General features: G+C 42.9%; 1 protein-coding gene across 1 annotated transcript in view; it reads left to right on the forward strand.

Annotated features, from left to right (window-relative positions):
* Positions 1-14101, forward strand: part of ARG2 (arginase 2) — a 173602-nt gene extending 159501 nt beyond the window's left edge. The window contains exon 8 of the mRNA XM_085890302.1: positions 2834-14101. Coding sequence (XP_085746428.1) covers positions 2834-3033 — 200 coding nt within the window. The 3' untranslated portion in view covers positions 3034-14101. The remainder of the gene's footprint in view (positions 1-2833) is intronic.
* The last annotated feature ends 307 nt before the right edge of the window (positions 14102-14408 follow it).

Consider the following 14408-nt stretch of genomic DNA (forward strand, 5'->3'; position numbering starts at 1 on the left):
ACGATGCACCATCCCATAAGGTCCCCATAACTACTTTACAGGTGAGCTAAAAACCATCCCTGAGAATTATTATAACAAACGAAGTACATTTGGAAGCTCTCCAGGGCTCAGCGATGATTCTGAAGGGAGCCCTCGGCACAAAACTTTGAGAAATGAAAACTTCACAGCTTGGTCCATGAATCGTGACCCTTTATTGAAATGAAGGTGGATGCTTTGAGCCTGCCCTAGGAGGACTCCATTCCATATTCTGAAACCCGCATATGTAGATACCAAGCAACGACACACACACACACACACACACACACACACACACACACACACACACACACACACACACACACACACACACACACACACACACGTGCTTGGCCGATATCGGCAATTTTTTGGGAATCGGCAGGTTGGAGTCAGTTTGATTATGGACTATAGTACTGACTGTATACAACTGAGAAACCTTGAGTAGCTTTCATCAAAAAACAACGTCACATTTAGAAAGATATTTCAAGGATATGATCACAAACATTATTCTTTTTAAATAGCTGCGTGTGATGAGTGGGGGGGGTGGGGGGGGAGGGAAATTTGGCTCGATAATTTAGAAAACACGTTAATACTGCAAACGGCTTGGATATCGGGCGTTGTCAAATATATTTTACTTTGCAACTCACAAAATAAAGTTAAGTGCAAGTGAATTCCATTGTGTACTGTGCTTGTGCCAAGTTTGAGCAAAATTGGATCGTGCATGTCAGGACACGTTTTAGTAACAAAATGACTGTCAGTCATCCATCTTGGATCTGATCTCAGAAAAAAATGTGCTTGCATATGTAAGCCATCATTTGTTATCTGTGTGCCAAGTTTAAACAACATCGGTGAATGCATGTCCGAGAATGGCGACCAGTCTCCCAGTCGGCCAACTTTGATCAGATTGCAAAATATATTTAAATGCAAGTGTATGCCATTGTGTACTGTGCTTGTGCCAAGTTTGAACAAAATCAGACCGTGCATGTCAGAGAAATGGTTGCATAGGGGACACGTTTAAGTAACAAAATAGCCACCACTCATCCACCTTGGATCTGATCTCGAAAAAAACCCAGACTTTCACGTGTAAATCATCATTTGTTATCTCTGTGCCGAGTTTGAACAACATTGGTAAATGTATGTCCGAGAAATGGTTGAGGACATGTTCAACACCGGGTTTTTCACAACTTCAATGGCTGCCAGTCAGCCATCTTGTATCTGATGTTAAAAAAAAGACGTGCATGTGTATATCATCTTGTATTGTCTTTGTGCCAAGTACGAATAAAATCGGTCCATACATGTCCGAGATATGGTTGCGGATGCACGCACGCACGTACGGACATGACGATCGAGACCAAATACATAAGCCCCATTTTGGATTAAGTCCAACGGGGGGGGTGTGGGGGGGATAATAATCCGTACAGAAACAATAGGATACCTTCTTTTACCCTAATTAACATGAACAAAACTTTATGAATTTGTATGCTCTTTACAGTTTACTTCTATCCTGTGTATACCCAAACCTATTAAAGCATACAGTTGCTTTTAAAGGATTTTGAAAGCACCCTGTATGTATGATCATGGCAGGAGAATGGTAGAGGTGATGCGAGCATGGTCAATGTAGAATCGATGAATCACCGTCACATTCCTCTGCCCAACCTGCATGTGATTTTGCCAGAGTTAAGGCCCTGTCACACCTTGAAGTTTTAGCCAGCGTATGCCGACGTATGACAAATTTGTCTAAAACGCTGGCGTACGTCGAATACATTATGGGTAAGTTTGGTATATGTTAAGAGCATGCTGAAGCACGCTGGCATACGTCGTAGTATGCCGAGCTCATCGACAAATTTTAAGCATGCTCAAAATTTTTTGACGTATGCCAGCGTATGACTCACACGTTCCGCATACACTGGCCATAAGTTGTAGGCACATTATGTGATCGTTGACACACGTCGACACACGTTACTTGTAAGTTACTCATAAGTCGAAACACGTCGTGGTAATGTTTAGCGTACCCGAAACTTATTTCTCACCTATGAGTAACGTGCTTTGAACCTATGTGTAACGTATCTCCAACGCATATTGACGTATGTAGACATATTTGATTGACGTTTTCCGAACGACCACAGAACTTACTGAATGTATTTCTAACTTATAGCTACCGTAGAATGGCGTATTGGCAGCGTTTAGGGGAATTGGTATGTAAAAATGGGGTTCACAGGAGGAACCCGTCAGTGTTTCAGACTCCATGGTGAGCAGATGTCCATGTCAGTCGTATCAGTAGTAGTAGAAGGTGAAACGTTCTGTGTATGTTACTAATACGTTTTGCAGACGTCCATCTCGTTATGAATAGGCCCAAAACTGAAAAAAAACATCAATAGTTCAGCGTACGCCAGCGTTTTACATGCATTTTGATACGTTGCCAAATGGTGGCTAAAACGTCAAGGTGTGACAGGGCCCTTACAGATGCAGTTTCAAGTTGTCTTGCCTTGTTTGGATTTTGCTTTTTATTCTTGCAACAGCAGTTCTGGGAAATACTTGAAGATACCATGATTGCTGTGCTACGTTTTTGTCTCGACTTGCTTTTATTTTGCTGCTGTTATCCATGCACGTTTTCCTGTATGTATTTTATTCTAATAATGGAAGCTGAAAGGTATGGACCTCTTGTGGTTGGACAAAATAAATAGTTTTTAAATTGCATTACTTTCTAACAGTTGTGTAATCCTCTAAGTAGTGCTCGGTATGGAAAATGGTTTATTACTCTACCAGAGAGTTGCGAACTGATGATGGGTACCTGTGATTTCTGTTTGTTTATTAGGAGCTCTCTCTGCCCTGGACCTCGTGGAGGTGAACCCCCGGTTGGGTTCAGATCCCAATGCGGCGGATGTCACACTGGACCTGGCCATGGATGTCATCCTATCATGCCTTGGCAAAGTGAGGGAGGGCATGCATACCAAAGGGTACAGACTGCCATGCCCATCCACAGAGGAGCGAGAAGAGGGTGAGGTACAAGCCTAGAGAGGAAAGTTTGATAAGTGTGAGTGCCACTCAAAGTGGTCCTTTCTCTCAATCAAGTAAAAGCTGATTACGCACAATGGACTAGTCAAGCAGACTGCTGGATATAGTCCAAAGGTTCTTGTACATCTTTCCTATCTAAAATTCCAGGCCATTTCCAGGATGGGAAAAAGGTAGAAAATGATTTTGTTTCAGCCACCACCATTTGAAATCAACAGAACCTGAATATGAATGATCAGGAACACCAAAAGCCCACATTATGTCAAATTATATTACAAATATGCACACAGAATCAAATTTAATTTATTACACTCTCGTTTTCCCAACAAAATGAATTTGAATGTTCCTAACTGAGTGATGTTGCATTTGATGTGCCCTTACAAGTCGCTTGTGCTAAACAATGCCACAATGCCTTTATCAAGAGTTCTCTTTAACAGTACTTTCTGACTGACCGCGACACCTTCGATCTTTGAGGTGAAAAAGTAATTTGCATATATTTAGCGATAGTTTAACCAAGCTCAATGAAGGTACAGAATTTTCCTTTCTTCACAAAACACAAAATTAAATTTATCTGGAACAGTGATCTCTCATGTGGCCATCCTGAATTTTGTCAAAGTTAACTGTGACTTTTGACTGGGAAGTATGTGGAGAAAATGTATTTTCAGTGGAAACTACAGCAAGTTCATAAAAGGGAAAGATTGTACACTGTAAGTTGTAATTATTCAATCACCCCCAAATTTCAGGTAAAGTTATGACCAGCCAACCAAATAAATTTTATCACTCCCTACATTCAGGAAAAATTGAACATACAAGACATCTGTTTTTATCCTCCTTTATTATCTTTCTGTTGCAATAAATGAAGGAAATTGCACTTCCTGTGACCAAATTATTGGAGAATGTACCAGTACCGTTAAAATTCAAAGAACACATTTTTTCGAGATTGCAAGCAGCAAGTTGGCAGCGTGGACCGAATAGCTTTGCCTGCATAAAGTTGTCCTTCACCTTTTTCATTTCCTCACATTTCTGCTTTTCACTTTTTCTTGGTGCATTCAGATTTTCCCAGAGTACCATGGTTGGGATGTGTGTAGCCATCTTTGATTTATTTGCCCATGTCCATTAAGAATGATCTTGCTTTCGCTTGAATTTATCGAAAAATGGCAGAGTTGTTATTTAAATAATTGATTGGAGACCTCGAGTGGGCATTTTTGAAAATACAGTAGGAAGTTCATTTTTAAGTTTGTAAAATTTGGAGAGAGGTAAAGGGGAAATACAAAATCATTGACTGAGCTGTCGAATGCCACAGATTTAAGCAAAAAAAACAACCTTTCACAATGGAAAATTATCAAAATTAACAAGCTGCCATTCTCATTCATGGAGTCGTGTATTTTTTACGGTATTTTTTATGGAAGCGTCTTAGGTGGTGGGAGTGTGTCAAAAGTCACATATTTGGTGTATGGGACCTTATTTATCCAAGGGATTTGTCGGTAAAACACTACAAATGTTCCCCATGTTTGTAAAGGTTTTTCAAGCGTTTGAACCAGTATGCTACAGCCTATTCCTGCTGTGGTTTTATTCTTGTTCTCACAAGCTGTGGGTTCCAGGCCCACTTTTGTTGCAATGTTTGTTGCTAATTTTTATTTATTTTGAAATTCTGAAAATGGGGAAACAATGCACATATGCATGTCTACTTATACACCACTTACATACAAACATAAACATTTTGCAGGGGAACCACAGACAAATAAACACAAACACAAAGAGAGAGAATCCAGACACCAAATCCATCTAATACAAATAAGTGCGTGCAAAATATGTGATGGTTGGCCCAGGCCATGGACCTGTGATCGTGTAAGCACCCATAATCTGCACAGCCCCACCCTCCCTTCTTAAAATCTCTCCATGTCGAGGTGTCCCTGCGGAAATGGTCTCAAGGGTGCAGTCAAAAATAGAAAAAGAGAAACTCCACAGTAGAGGAAATTGCACCTGTGGGATCTTTAATAATATCTGTTCTGATTATATCTGAAAAAACATTTTTTTTAATCTTAATATTTCTGGTGAGAAAATGTTTTTTGTTTGTCTCCTAGCTGGAAACAAGACTTTATTCCCCCTCAAAGACATTGCCCACAACAAGGCACAAGGTCAATCCTTGGAGTGCGTAGGGTTACAACAACCATTTTTACTCCAAGGATTAACCTTGTGCCTTGTTGATGTGCAAACACGAGGCAAGCCTCATTGGAAGTTCCATCCTCTTGAGTGAGTGGAAAGCTCCTATCATTTGGTGCCAATGCAAGTCTTGATATTAGTGCAATTGTTTCTATGAATGTGATATTTAACACACTCCTAAACCCGAACAGAATATGGTGTCTGTGAATTAATTGCACAACAGTCGGCTATGGCAGAGAGCACGCACCTCCCCAACATTAATTTTAGAGGGGATGTTGAACACTGTTTGACTACCATAGGAGAGGAAAGCAGAAGTCTATGCATGTTTTTATTGACAAACACAAACAGAGAATTGCTGTCTTTTCATATGAAAATTTTCACTGGCAATTAATATTTCTCGAGCATGTAGTTTTAGACACAAGTAATCGTTTTTAAGACATCAACAAAGCTCGACAAATATGGATATACACCCCACCTTAATTTTTTTTGTTGTTTTGTTAGATGCCACCTGAACTTATTTCATGATGCTTTCAAATCAAACTTGTTTTTTGATTCTTCATATTTTCTCTGTATGTTTTAGCTTTATCACTTTTGGAGTAGTTTTTGAACAAGTTTGATTAACAAAGAAAATCAGATGATTCTCAGTTGTATAAGTTTTCAAACCCTTTGCATATTTAACCCTAATTCAATTCAGGAGCAAATTATTTGTTTGAAAGGTTACAAAATAAGTGTAATAGGTTTCACTTGTATGTAGTTTAGTGGTTTAATTAAGACTATTAAGCTCCCCCACTTATCAAAGGAATTTAAAGGTCCAACTCACTTGGTCAACCAACAAGGCAAACATGAAGACAAAGAAGCTTTCCAAAGAAGTCAGATATGAAGTGGTGGAGAAGCACCGTTCAGGAGAGGGTTATAAGAATATTTCAAAGTCGCTCATTATCCCTTTGAGTATGGTGAAATCCATCACTAAGAAGTGGAAGATGTATCATACTACCCAGACTCTACCCAGATCAGATCCCCCATCCAAACTCAGCAACCGGGCAAATAGGTAACTGGTTTGGGATGTCACTGTAAATCCAACAATGACTTTGAAAGATATACAAGGGTCTTTGTCTGAGATGGGAGTCAGTGTTCATCAATCAACAATATCCCATTCCTTTCACAAAGCTGGCCTCTCTGGACAGGTGGCAAGATTGAAAAGCCATTATTGAAAAGCAAGACAAAGCCATTATTGAAAAAGACATCTAAAAGCACATAAGGAGTTTGTGAAAAGCATCTTAATGATACTGCAGGCAAGTGGAGGAAAGTATTGTGGTTGGACGAGACAAAAATTGAACTTTTTGATCGAAATTCAAAGTTACATCTGGCACAAGCCTAACATTGCACATCACCCAGTAAGTACCATCCCCACTGCCAAGCATGGTGGTGGCAGCATCATATTATGGGGCTGATTTTTTATCTGCAGGGGCTGGCAAGCTTGTCAGGATAGAAGGGACAATGGATGGTGCAAAGTACAGAAGAATCCTTGATGAAAACCTGCTTGAGTCAGCCATGAATCTGAAACTGGGTAGGAGATTCACATTTCAGCAGGACAATGATCTGAAGCACAAAGCTAAAGCCACATTGGAGTGGCTGAAAAAGAAGAAAATAAATGTCCTGACTTTAACCCAATTGAACATTAATGGTGAGACTTGAAGATTGCAGTCCATCGACGATTCCCAACAAACTTGGCAGAACTAGAGCAATTTTCACGTGAAAATGGGTACATATTTCGCCATCTCACTGTGCAAAGCTGGTGGAGACTGACCCACAAACATTCATAGCAGTCATTGCTGCAGAAGGTGCTTCCACCAAGTACTGCCCGAAGGGGATGAATACTTTTACAACCATTGAATTTTCATTCGTGCACATTTTTTAGAAGTGTTAGGTCAGGTCAGGTATGGGAGCATGCGCCAGTGCAGCGCGTCGCGGCGTCCACTTTCCATTGGTACTCAAGGGCCTCCCTCTGGCCATCCCCCAGGCAGATGGCTGGCCCATCCCCATCTCCTTGAGATGCTGATCAACCTGCTGCAACCACGAGGCATGTGGTTGGCCCATTGGCCTCCTCAACTCACGAGGCTCCATCACTGAGAGAATCTGGTGAGCAGGATCAGTGCCAGGAAAACGAGCCAAATGACCATACAGCCGCAGCTGACGCTCACGGACTATGCAGGCAACAAATCTAATTTCAGTCTCTCTCAGCAGCCGCTCATTGAACACAAAGCCCAACCAGCGATAGCCAAGGATTCTCAGAAGAGACCTGGTACCAAAGGAACTAAGTCTCTGTCACAGATCCCTGGTCAGAGTCCAAGTCTCACATCCATAGAGCAAGACGAGAAGCAATAAGGACCTGAAAACTCGGACTTTCGTCCTCCCGCACAGGTATCGGCAGCACCACACCCCATGATCCAGTGAATCCATGACTCCGCAGGCCCGACCTAGATGTCTGTTGACCTCTGGCTCACAGCCAGCAGAGACATTAATATCACTGCCAAGGTAAGTGAGTCTCTCCCTGACCTCAACATCCTTGCCACAAACAGGTACAGACAGGATAGCAGTATCCAATATGTCAGTGAAAGCCTAGATCTCAGTTTTGACCCAGGAAACCCATACTCCCAGCGGCTCTGACTCCTCATTCAGTACCTCGAGGGCCCCCAAAAGGATATCTAGATTCTCCACAAAGATGACTGCATCATCTGAGAAATCAAGGTCAGAGATCTTGACATTCCCAAACGATGCACTGCAACTTGATCTCTCTGAAATCCTCCCCAGAATCCAGTCCATACAAGTGCTGAAAAGTGTGGGGGCCAGTTCACACCACTGACGAACTCCAGTAACAACTGCAAGCAGCCCCTGCCGAAACTCTCGTCTGCGTTCGGTGAGGACCTGAAGAGCAAGGATACCGTCAATCCTTGAACTCTTTGGTGTAAAGCCTGACTGCTCTGGACGCTTGTACTCAAGCAGATGATGGCAAATCCGATCAACACTTATCAGAGCAAAGACCTTGCCCAGCACTGAGAGCAGCGTCACCCCTCGGAAGTTCTTGCAGTCTTGGTGATCACCCTTTCCAGAAAGGGACAACAAGGCCCCTCCTACAGTCCATTGGGATGATGCCTGTGTTTCTTCAAGAGCAAAGAACTGCATGCAACAACACGAGTACAGCATTTCCACCAGCCTTGAGAAGTTCGGCATGGATGCTATAGATCCCAGGAGCTTCACCCCATTCAACCGGTTCACCACAGCATGTGTTTCCACAAATGAAGGTGAACCACAGTTGATTGGAGGGTCAACTCCACAACTCTTCAGGATCCCCCAAAGCACCCAGACCCCCCCAAATCTCCACTCAGCCTGTTCGCAAACTTCTCAGCTACCCCATCATCCTTGAGCTTGCCAACATCCAGCCGAGGCTGGGGTGATACCATTCTCCTGGATTTAATCTGCAACTTCAGAGTTGCTACAACAAGCCTGTGGTCAGTATTGAAGAACTGAGCACTCCGGTAGACCCTGCAGTTCTGGATCATCCTCCAGCAACCATCAATAAGCATATGGTCAATCTCCTTTGCCACACTGCCAGCATTGGAATACCAAGTTCAGTGATGAGCCTGCGGGCGCTGAAACCATGAACCAGCCACCCTAAGTCCATGACTTCTTGCAAAGTCAAGGAACTTAGTGCTATTCTGGTTCACAGTTCCAGACCCATGGGGACCAACACATATCTCATAAACATCCATGTAAGGTCAAGTCGATGCATTAAAATCTCCCAAGACGAGAAGAGTATCTCATCTGGGGCAGTGATCAACCACAGACTCGAGTGTGGCATAGCATGCGTCTTTCACGGTGGGATCACTCGCCTCAGTCGGAGTATATACAGAGACCATGGGAATGACACCCAAGGAGTGACGAATCCTTAGTCTTATAATACGCTCATTGACCGGTGTTACCTCAATTATCATTGGAGTCAGCTTATTGGACACAGCTACAGCAACTCCTTGGGCATGGTAACCATCAGAGTGACCAGACAAATAGGAGGTGTAACCACCCACCATGATCTCGCCGCAATCTAGTCTCCGAACCTCAGAGAGTGCTGCAATACTGATGTCCAAACGCTTGAGCTCAGGTGCTCATCCTTTCTTAGGGAAAGGAGATTCCAGGCACCCACCCGAAGGGACCATCCCTGGTTAAGCCAAGGAGACCGCCGTCTGGTGGACGACACCTCACCACCACCCTGACGCATGCTTCCGCAATGTGACCCTGGAAGTTTACCCTGTGGTTTCCCTCCTATCATCAAAGATTGGGAGTCCCAAAGGCTTTTCCCCAATCCTGTCACCCGGTGAGCTGCCCTGCGAAGGGCAGCTGCACTGGAGGTACTCCCACGGAGTTGGTTTTCAGATTTATTTTTGCTTTTTTTTATGTTTATTTTGCTTATACATGTATTCCTGACAGGTAACCTCCTTCAAGTGTAACTGTTTCATTTGATCTCATCAGTTATGAATAAAAAAAGTTCATTTGGAAAACTTGTTTCTAGTTAATTCGTAAGTCATTTAAATGTGACATTAGTGGGAGGGGTGAACTCTTTTGAAGGCCACTGTAAGCAAAATTTTGGGAGGGTGGGGGTGATTTAATGGGGAGAGAAAAGATCATGGTTTTAGATGAAGAATGATTTGAGATGGTGGTGAACAGCTATCTTGAAGACCTGGAGGGAAGAATAGATTGGAGAGAGCAGGAAGGTGGTTCCACAGGTGAGGAAAAAAGAAGAATAAATGAGTGGAGGTGAGCAATGATTCTGGATTTATGCAGTTTCATGAGGAGGGGGTTGCTGGTGGACCAGATGCATCCTGCAGATACCTGAGAGGGGATAAAGCACAGCGTTTCGATGGTGCAAGACCAGAAATGAGCCGGAAGAAGAGAGAGAAACTACCAACCTGTCGTCGATGGCGAAATGATAGGCCAATAGACTCAGCATCATCGTGAGTGATTCCAATCATCTTGAAGGCCTTTGTTTCCATGCATCAAGCTGAGCAAGATGTGAGGCAGAGGAGAGCAGTACTCCATCAAGCTGCAGATGAAAGCCTTGTCAGTGGGTGGGAGCTCAGATGTGCCAAGGAAGGACTTTGCATAACAGAGCATGCCCAGTCGGCATCTGGTTTTGGGAGGTCAACTTTGAAATGTGGCTTGCCCAAGAGAGATCATGGCTGATAGTGAGACCCAAGAGTGAGACCAAAGAGTTTGAGTGACAACCTCTTCAAGAGAGTTGGTGAGAAAGTCGATGGGAGATGGTGTTTGACCAGTTTTTGATTGTGTCAAGGTCTGAGCAGAGGGAAGAGGCTGCTGCCTGTCTTTCAGAAGAATGAGGGATGTCCTGGCAGAAAGTGCAGTCATCAGCAAAGAGTTAAAGAGGATTTTCCAGACAGTCAGTGAGATCATTGATGAAGATTAGGAATAGTGTGGGGCCTAGAATACTGCCTTGAGGGTATTCCAGCTTTGACAGGGAGACGAGAAGAAAGGGTTCCATTGAGAGCCACTCATTGTCTACGAGATGGGAGGAAGTCATTTATCCAAGAGTGAATCTGGCCTTGGATTCCATAGGCAGACAGTTTGGAGAGTTAGGTAGGATGCCAAACTGTATCAAAAGCTTGAGATATTGATGTCCATTGTTTGGAAAGTAGATTTGTTGGGAGACCAGCATGTCCAAGGTAGAGTGACCAAGTCTGAATCTGAATTGATCATCTGAGATGAGGCTGTTGAAGAAAAGGAATGTTTTTATATCCACTGCGATGATGGATTCAATGACCTTGCTGATGATTGGAGGTAAGCTAATTGGTCTGGAGTTAAGGAGATCTGTTTTTGCAAGTTTTAATATAATGTAATGCTATGATGTTGGCTGATTTCTAAGCAGATCGAAGACGACCTATGGTAAGTGACAGGGTGAAAAGGGCAGAGAGAGGAAGTGCAAGAGCAGCAGAGCAGGTTTTTAAAACATGTGAACTGATGCCACCAGTCCAGTTGCAGAGTCAGAATCGATGGTTGCCAGAAACTTTTCCTCCTTCTTGAGTGCAAAAGACACAGAATCCAGTTGCAGCTGGGTACAACTGGGAGGGGTGAGAGAGAGAGAGACAGACAGACAGACAGACAGACAGACAGACAGACAGACAGACAGACAGACACAGAGACAGAGACAGACAGAGACAAGCAACACAAGATTTTGAAACAAACACAGAATTGAGGTTTTTGGCCTTCTCACGACTGAAGTCAGGTGTGGTGCCACTTGAAGTGAGGGAAGGGATGGAAGGGGAGCACACATCAGAGATGGACTTGACAAGGCATCACCATATTTTTGAGGAGGGAGATGAGTTTGAAAGTTCATTCTGAGATTGGACAGATGTTGTTTTCTGGCTCTCCTGAGAGTAGACACACACTTGTTGCGGCCTTTGTGGAATGATCTGAGGTTTCCTTCAGTTGGATTTACCTTCCAGGAGGAGAATGCACATTGGTTTAAAGCAACAGCCTCACCACAGGATTCAGAGTACCAAAAGTGGGAGGATGTGCAAGATAACTGAAGATGAGATGGGATGAATCTTTGCACCATGAATGGATGTGGAGGGAAAATTTTTGTCGTTTGGACACAGCGTTTGCAAAATTGATGCATCAGGATTCCGAGACGAGATAACCTGCGACAGACTTCCTTGGGTGGGATGGTGATGAGCATGCTTGAAGGCATGGAGGAAAATTTTGCTGTCAGAGAAAGAGGAGGCTGGATGAACGAAGCCTTGAGGAGTGCAGAGGTTTTGGGAAATAAGCCTTGTCAAAAAGAAAATGAAGAGATTTTGATGATGAAAAAGATGATTGGGTTTTCCCTGATGGAGTAATAAGCAGAGTAAGGCATTTTAAGATGCATTTCGGAAGCCTTTTTATCCCCCGCTGCGTGGCGGAAGGGGGATAGGATATTGTTGTCACCCAGGTCGTCCGGCTGTCCATCCGTCCGTCTGTCCATCCGGGCGTCAACATTTATAGCCGTGAGTGCGATAACTCATAAACTGTTCGCCATATCGATTTGAAATTTGGGTCACACATGTACCACCTGAAAATGAAGAACCCTATTTATTTTGAGCGTGGCCGGATCCAAGATGGCCGACTGGGGCGGCCATCTTGAAAAAACATATTTTTATCCCCCGCCGCATGGCGGAAGGGGGATATTGTTGTCACCCAAGTTGTCCGTCCGTCCGTCCGTCCATCCGTCCGTCCGTCCGGGCGTCAACATTTATAGCTGTGAGTGCGATAACTCATAAACTCTTTGCCATATCGATTTGAAATTTGGGTCACACATGTAGCATCTGATAAGGAAGAACCTTGTTGATTTTGGGCATGGCCGGATCCAAGATGGCCGACTGGGGCGGCCATCTTGAAAAAAATGTTTTTGTAATAAATGGAAAACCGCTTATCTGATTTCAATTATTTTTGGCGACTGCATTCCTCACCCCTGGGGAACTTTTTCGAGATGATGACCAAATGGTGTCTTGTTTCCAATTCACCTCCCTCATTATCTGGAATATGTATGACCTTTTTCATTCAATGGTGGGGGATTCCCCATCTCTGATGGTATATTTTTTTCATGTTGTGAAGAGGTTTTAAGGAAGAGAAATATTTTATTCAGTTGGGTATATTGCGAAGAAGGGATAGGAAAATGAGAAACCGAGCACTGCGATTGGAGTTTGGATGTTTTTTCTCCGATGTTGTTGTTGGTTTTTTTTTTCCGAGTGAAGAAGGAGAGAGACTGTATTTTGTTTGAATTTTTGAGGGAGGAGGGGAAATGGATTGAGCTGAGGGATCATAAGTAACAATAACTGGAATAAAAGGAGCGAAAACGAGGCAAAAAATGGAGGGAAGTCCATTCGACTATCGCAGGTAGGCCCAACTTAACTCAGGGAAACAAATAAAACGTTTCAACACAGCAGGATACGGTTTGGGACAGAAAAATTGATGCAAAACAGGAATAAAAACGAAACGGTAAAACACAACATAAATGGTTTGGGCAACTTTGAAGAACTGGTAGGAGAGAGCGCCGATCAGTCATCCACATGCGCTGATCTCCAAACCAGAAGGGTTGTCATTTCCTCATCCTCAATACCCCCTCCCTTTGGCAGGGGTCAGTGGCTGTTAGCTACTTGCACTATGTAAGCTACTTGCACTATGTGACGTATACAGGTGAAAATTATAAGTCTCCACCCTCGTGCATGCAGGGGTCGGGGTTTATTTTGTACCCGTGACCTGACCCTGGGTATCTCAAGCACATGTGCAAAATTTGAGGGAAATTTCCAAGCAGTTTTCATCCTTTGCACTCCTCTGACGAAGCTGATTGTTTCATGGGCTGGTGGTTTTGGACTTAGGATTTATTTGGGTGGTGGGGGGGGGGGGAAGCTTTAAACCATTAAACTGATAATACAAAACTGCATACATCATTGATGGACCAGGGCACTTTCAGTTCAAGAAGTATCTCCAAAATATAATTACCTGGACAGGTCAACCAAAATAGACCTTTTTGATATGAGGAAGCCAATATTGATGGAGAAACTGGTGTGCAGAGGATATAGCAAGTATGATTTAAATGCCTGACCCAATCAAATGGAATCTGCAGTAACTGATACTTTTCAACTCACTGCCATGTTGGTTGTAAGCAAATCTGTGTGAGCTTTTGCTTTGCTGAGAATTTTTTAAATGAGTAATGTATTGTTTGGTAAGAATCGTATTAATGCTGTTTTAATATTTATCTTGTGAGCAAACCTACAATCTTTGCTTTCAAATTGATATTGTTGGCTTTGTTTACTTTTCGTGAACAAGTGCAATGCATGGTAATAAAGGTTATCTGACTTGATGTATTGTCATTGTTTTCTGAAAGTCAAACTATATTCCTGATTTGTCTTTCTTCAGTTGATTAGCAATGGAGGAATTTTATCCAAAATCGAGTAAATATAATTGGATAGGATTTGTATTCAGGTTCACACAGTCCTTGAAACTCCTTGAAATTTCTGGAAAAATGAAAAAGCATTTTTCAGTTCTGGAAGGTCCTAAAAAAAATTATCCAACTCCTTGAAACTCCTGCAAAATGGAAAATCGAGAAAATTGTGCAAATATAAATAATCTGGTAAGCCCCCTCTGGTGAGAATTGTTCATTCCGCCAG

Source organism: Eptatretus burgeri, chromosome 7 (genome assembly GCF_056783735.1).
Source record: "Eptatretus burgeri isolate ZD-2024b chromosome 7, Ebu_testis_v1, whole genome shotgun sequence".
Taxonomy (NCBI): Eukaryota; Metazoa; Chordata; class Myxini; order Myxiniformes; family Myxinidae; genus Eptatretus; species Eptatretus burgeri.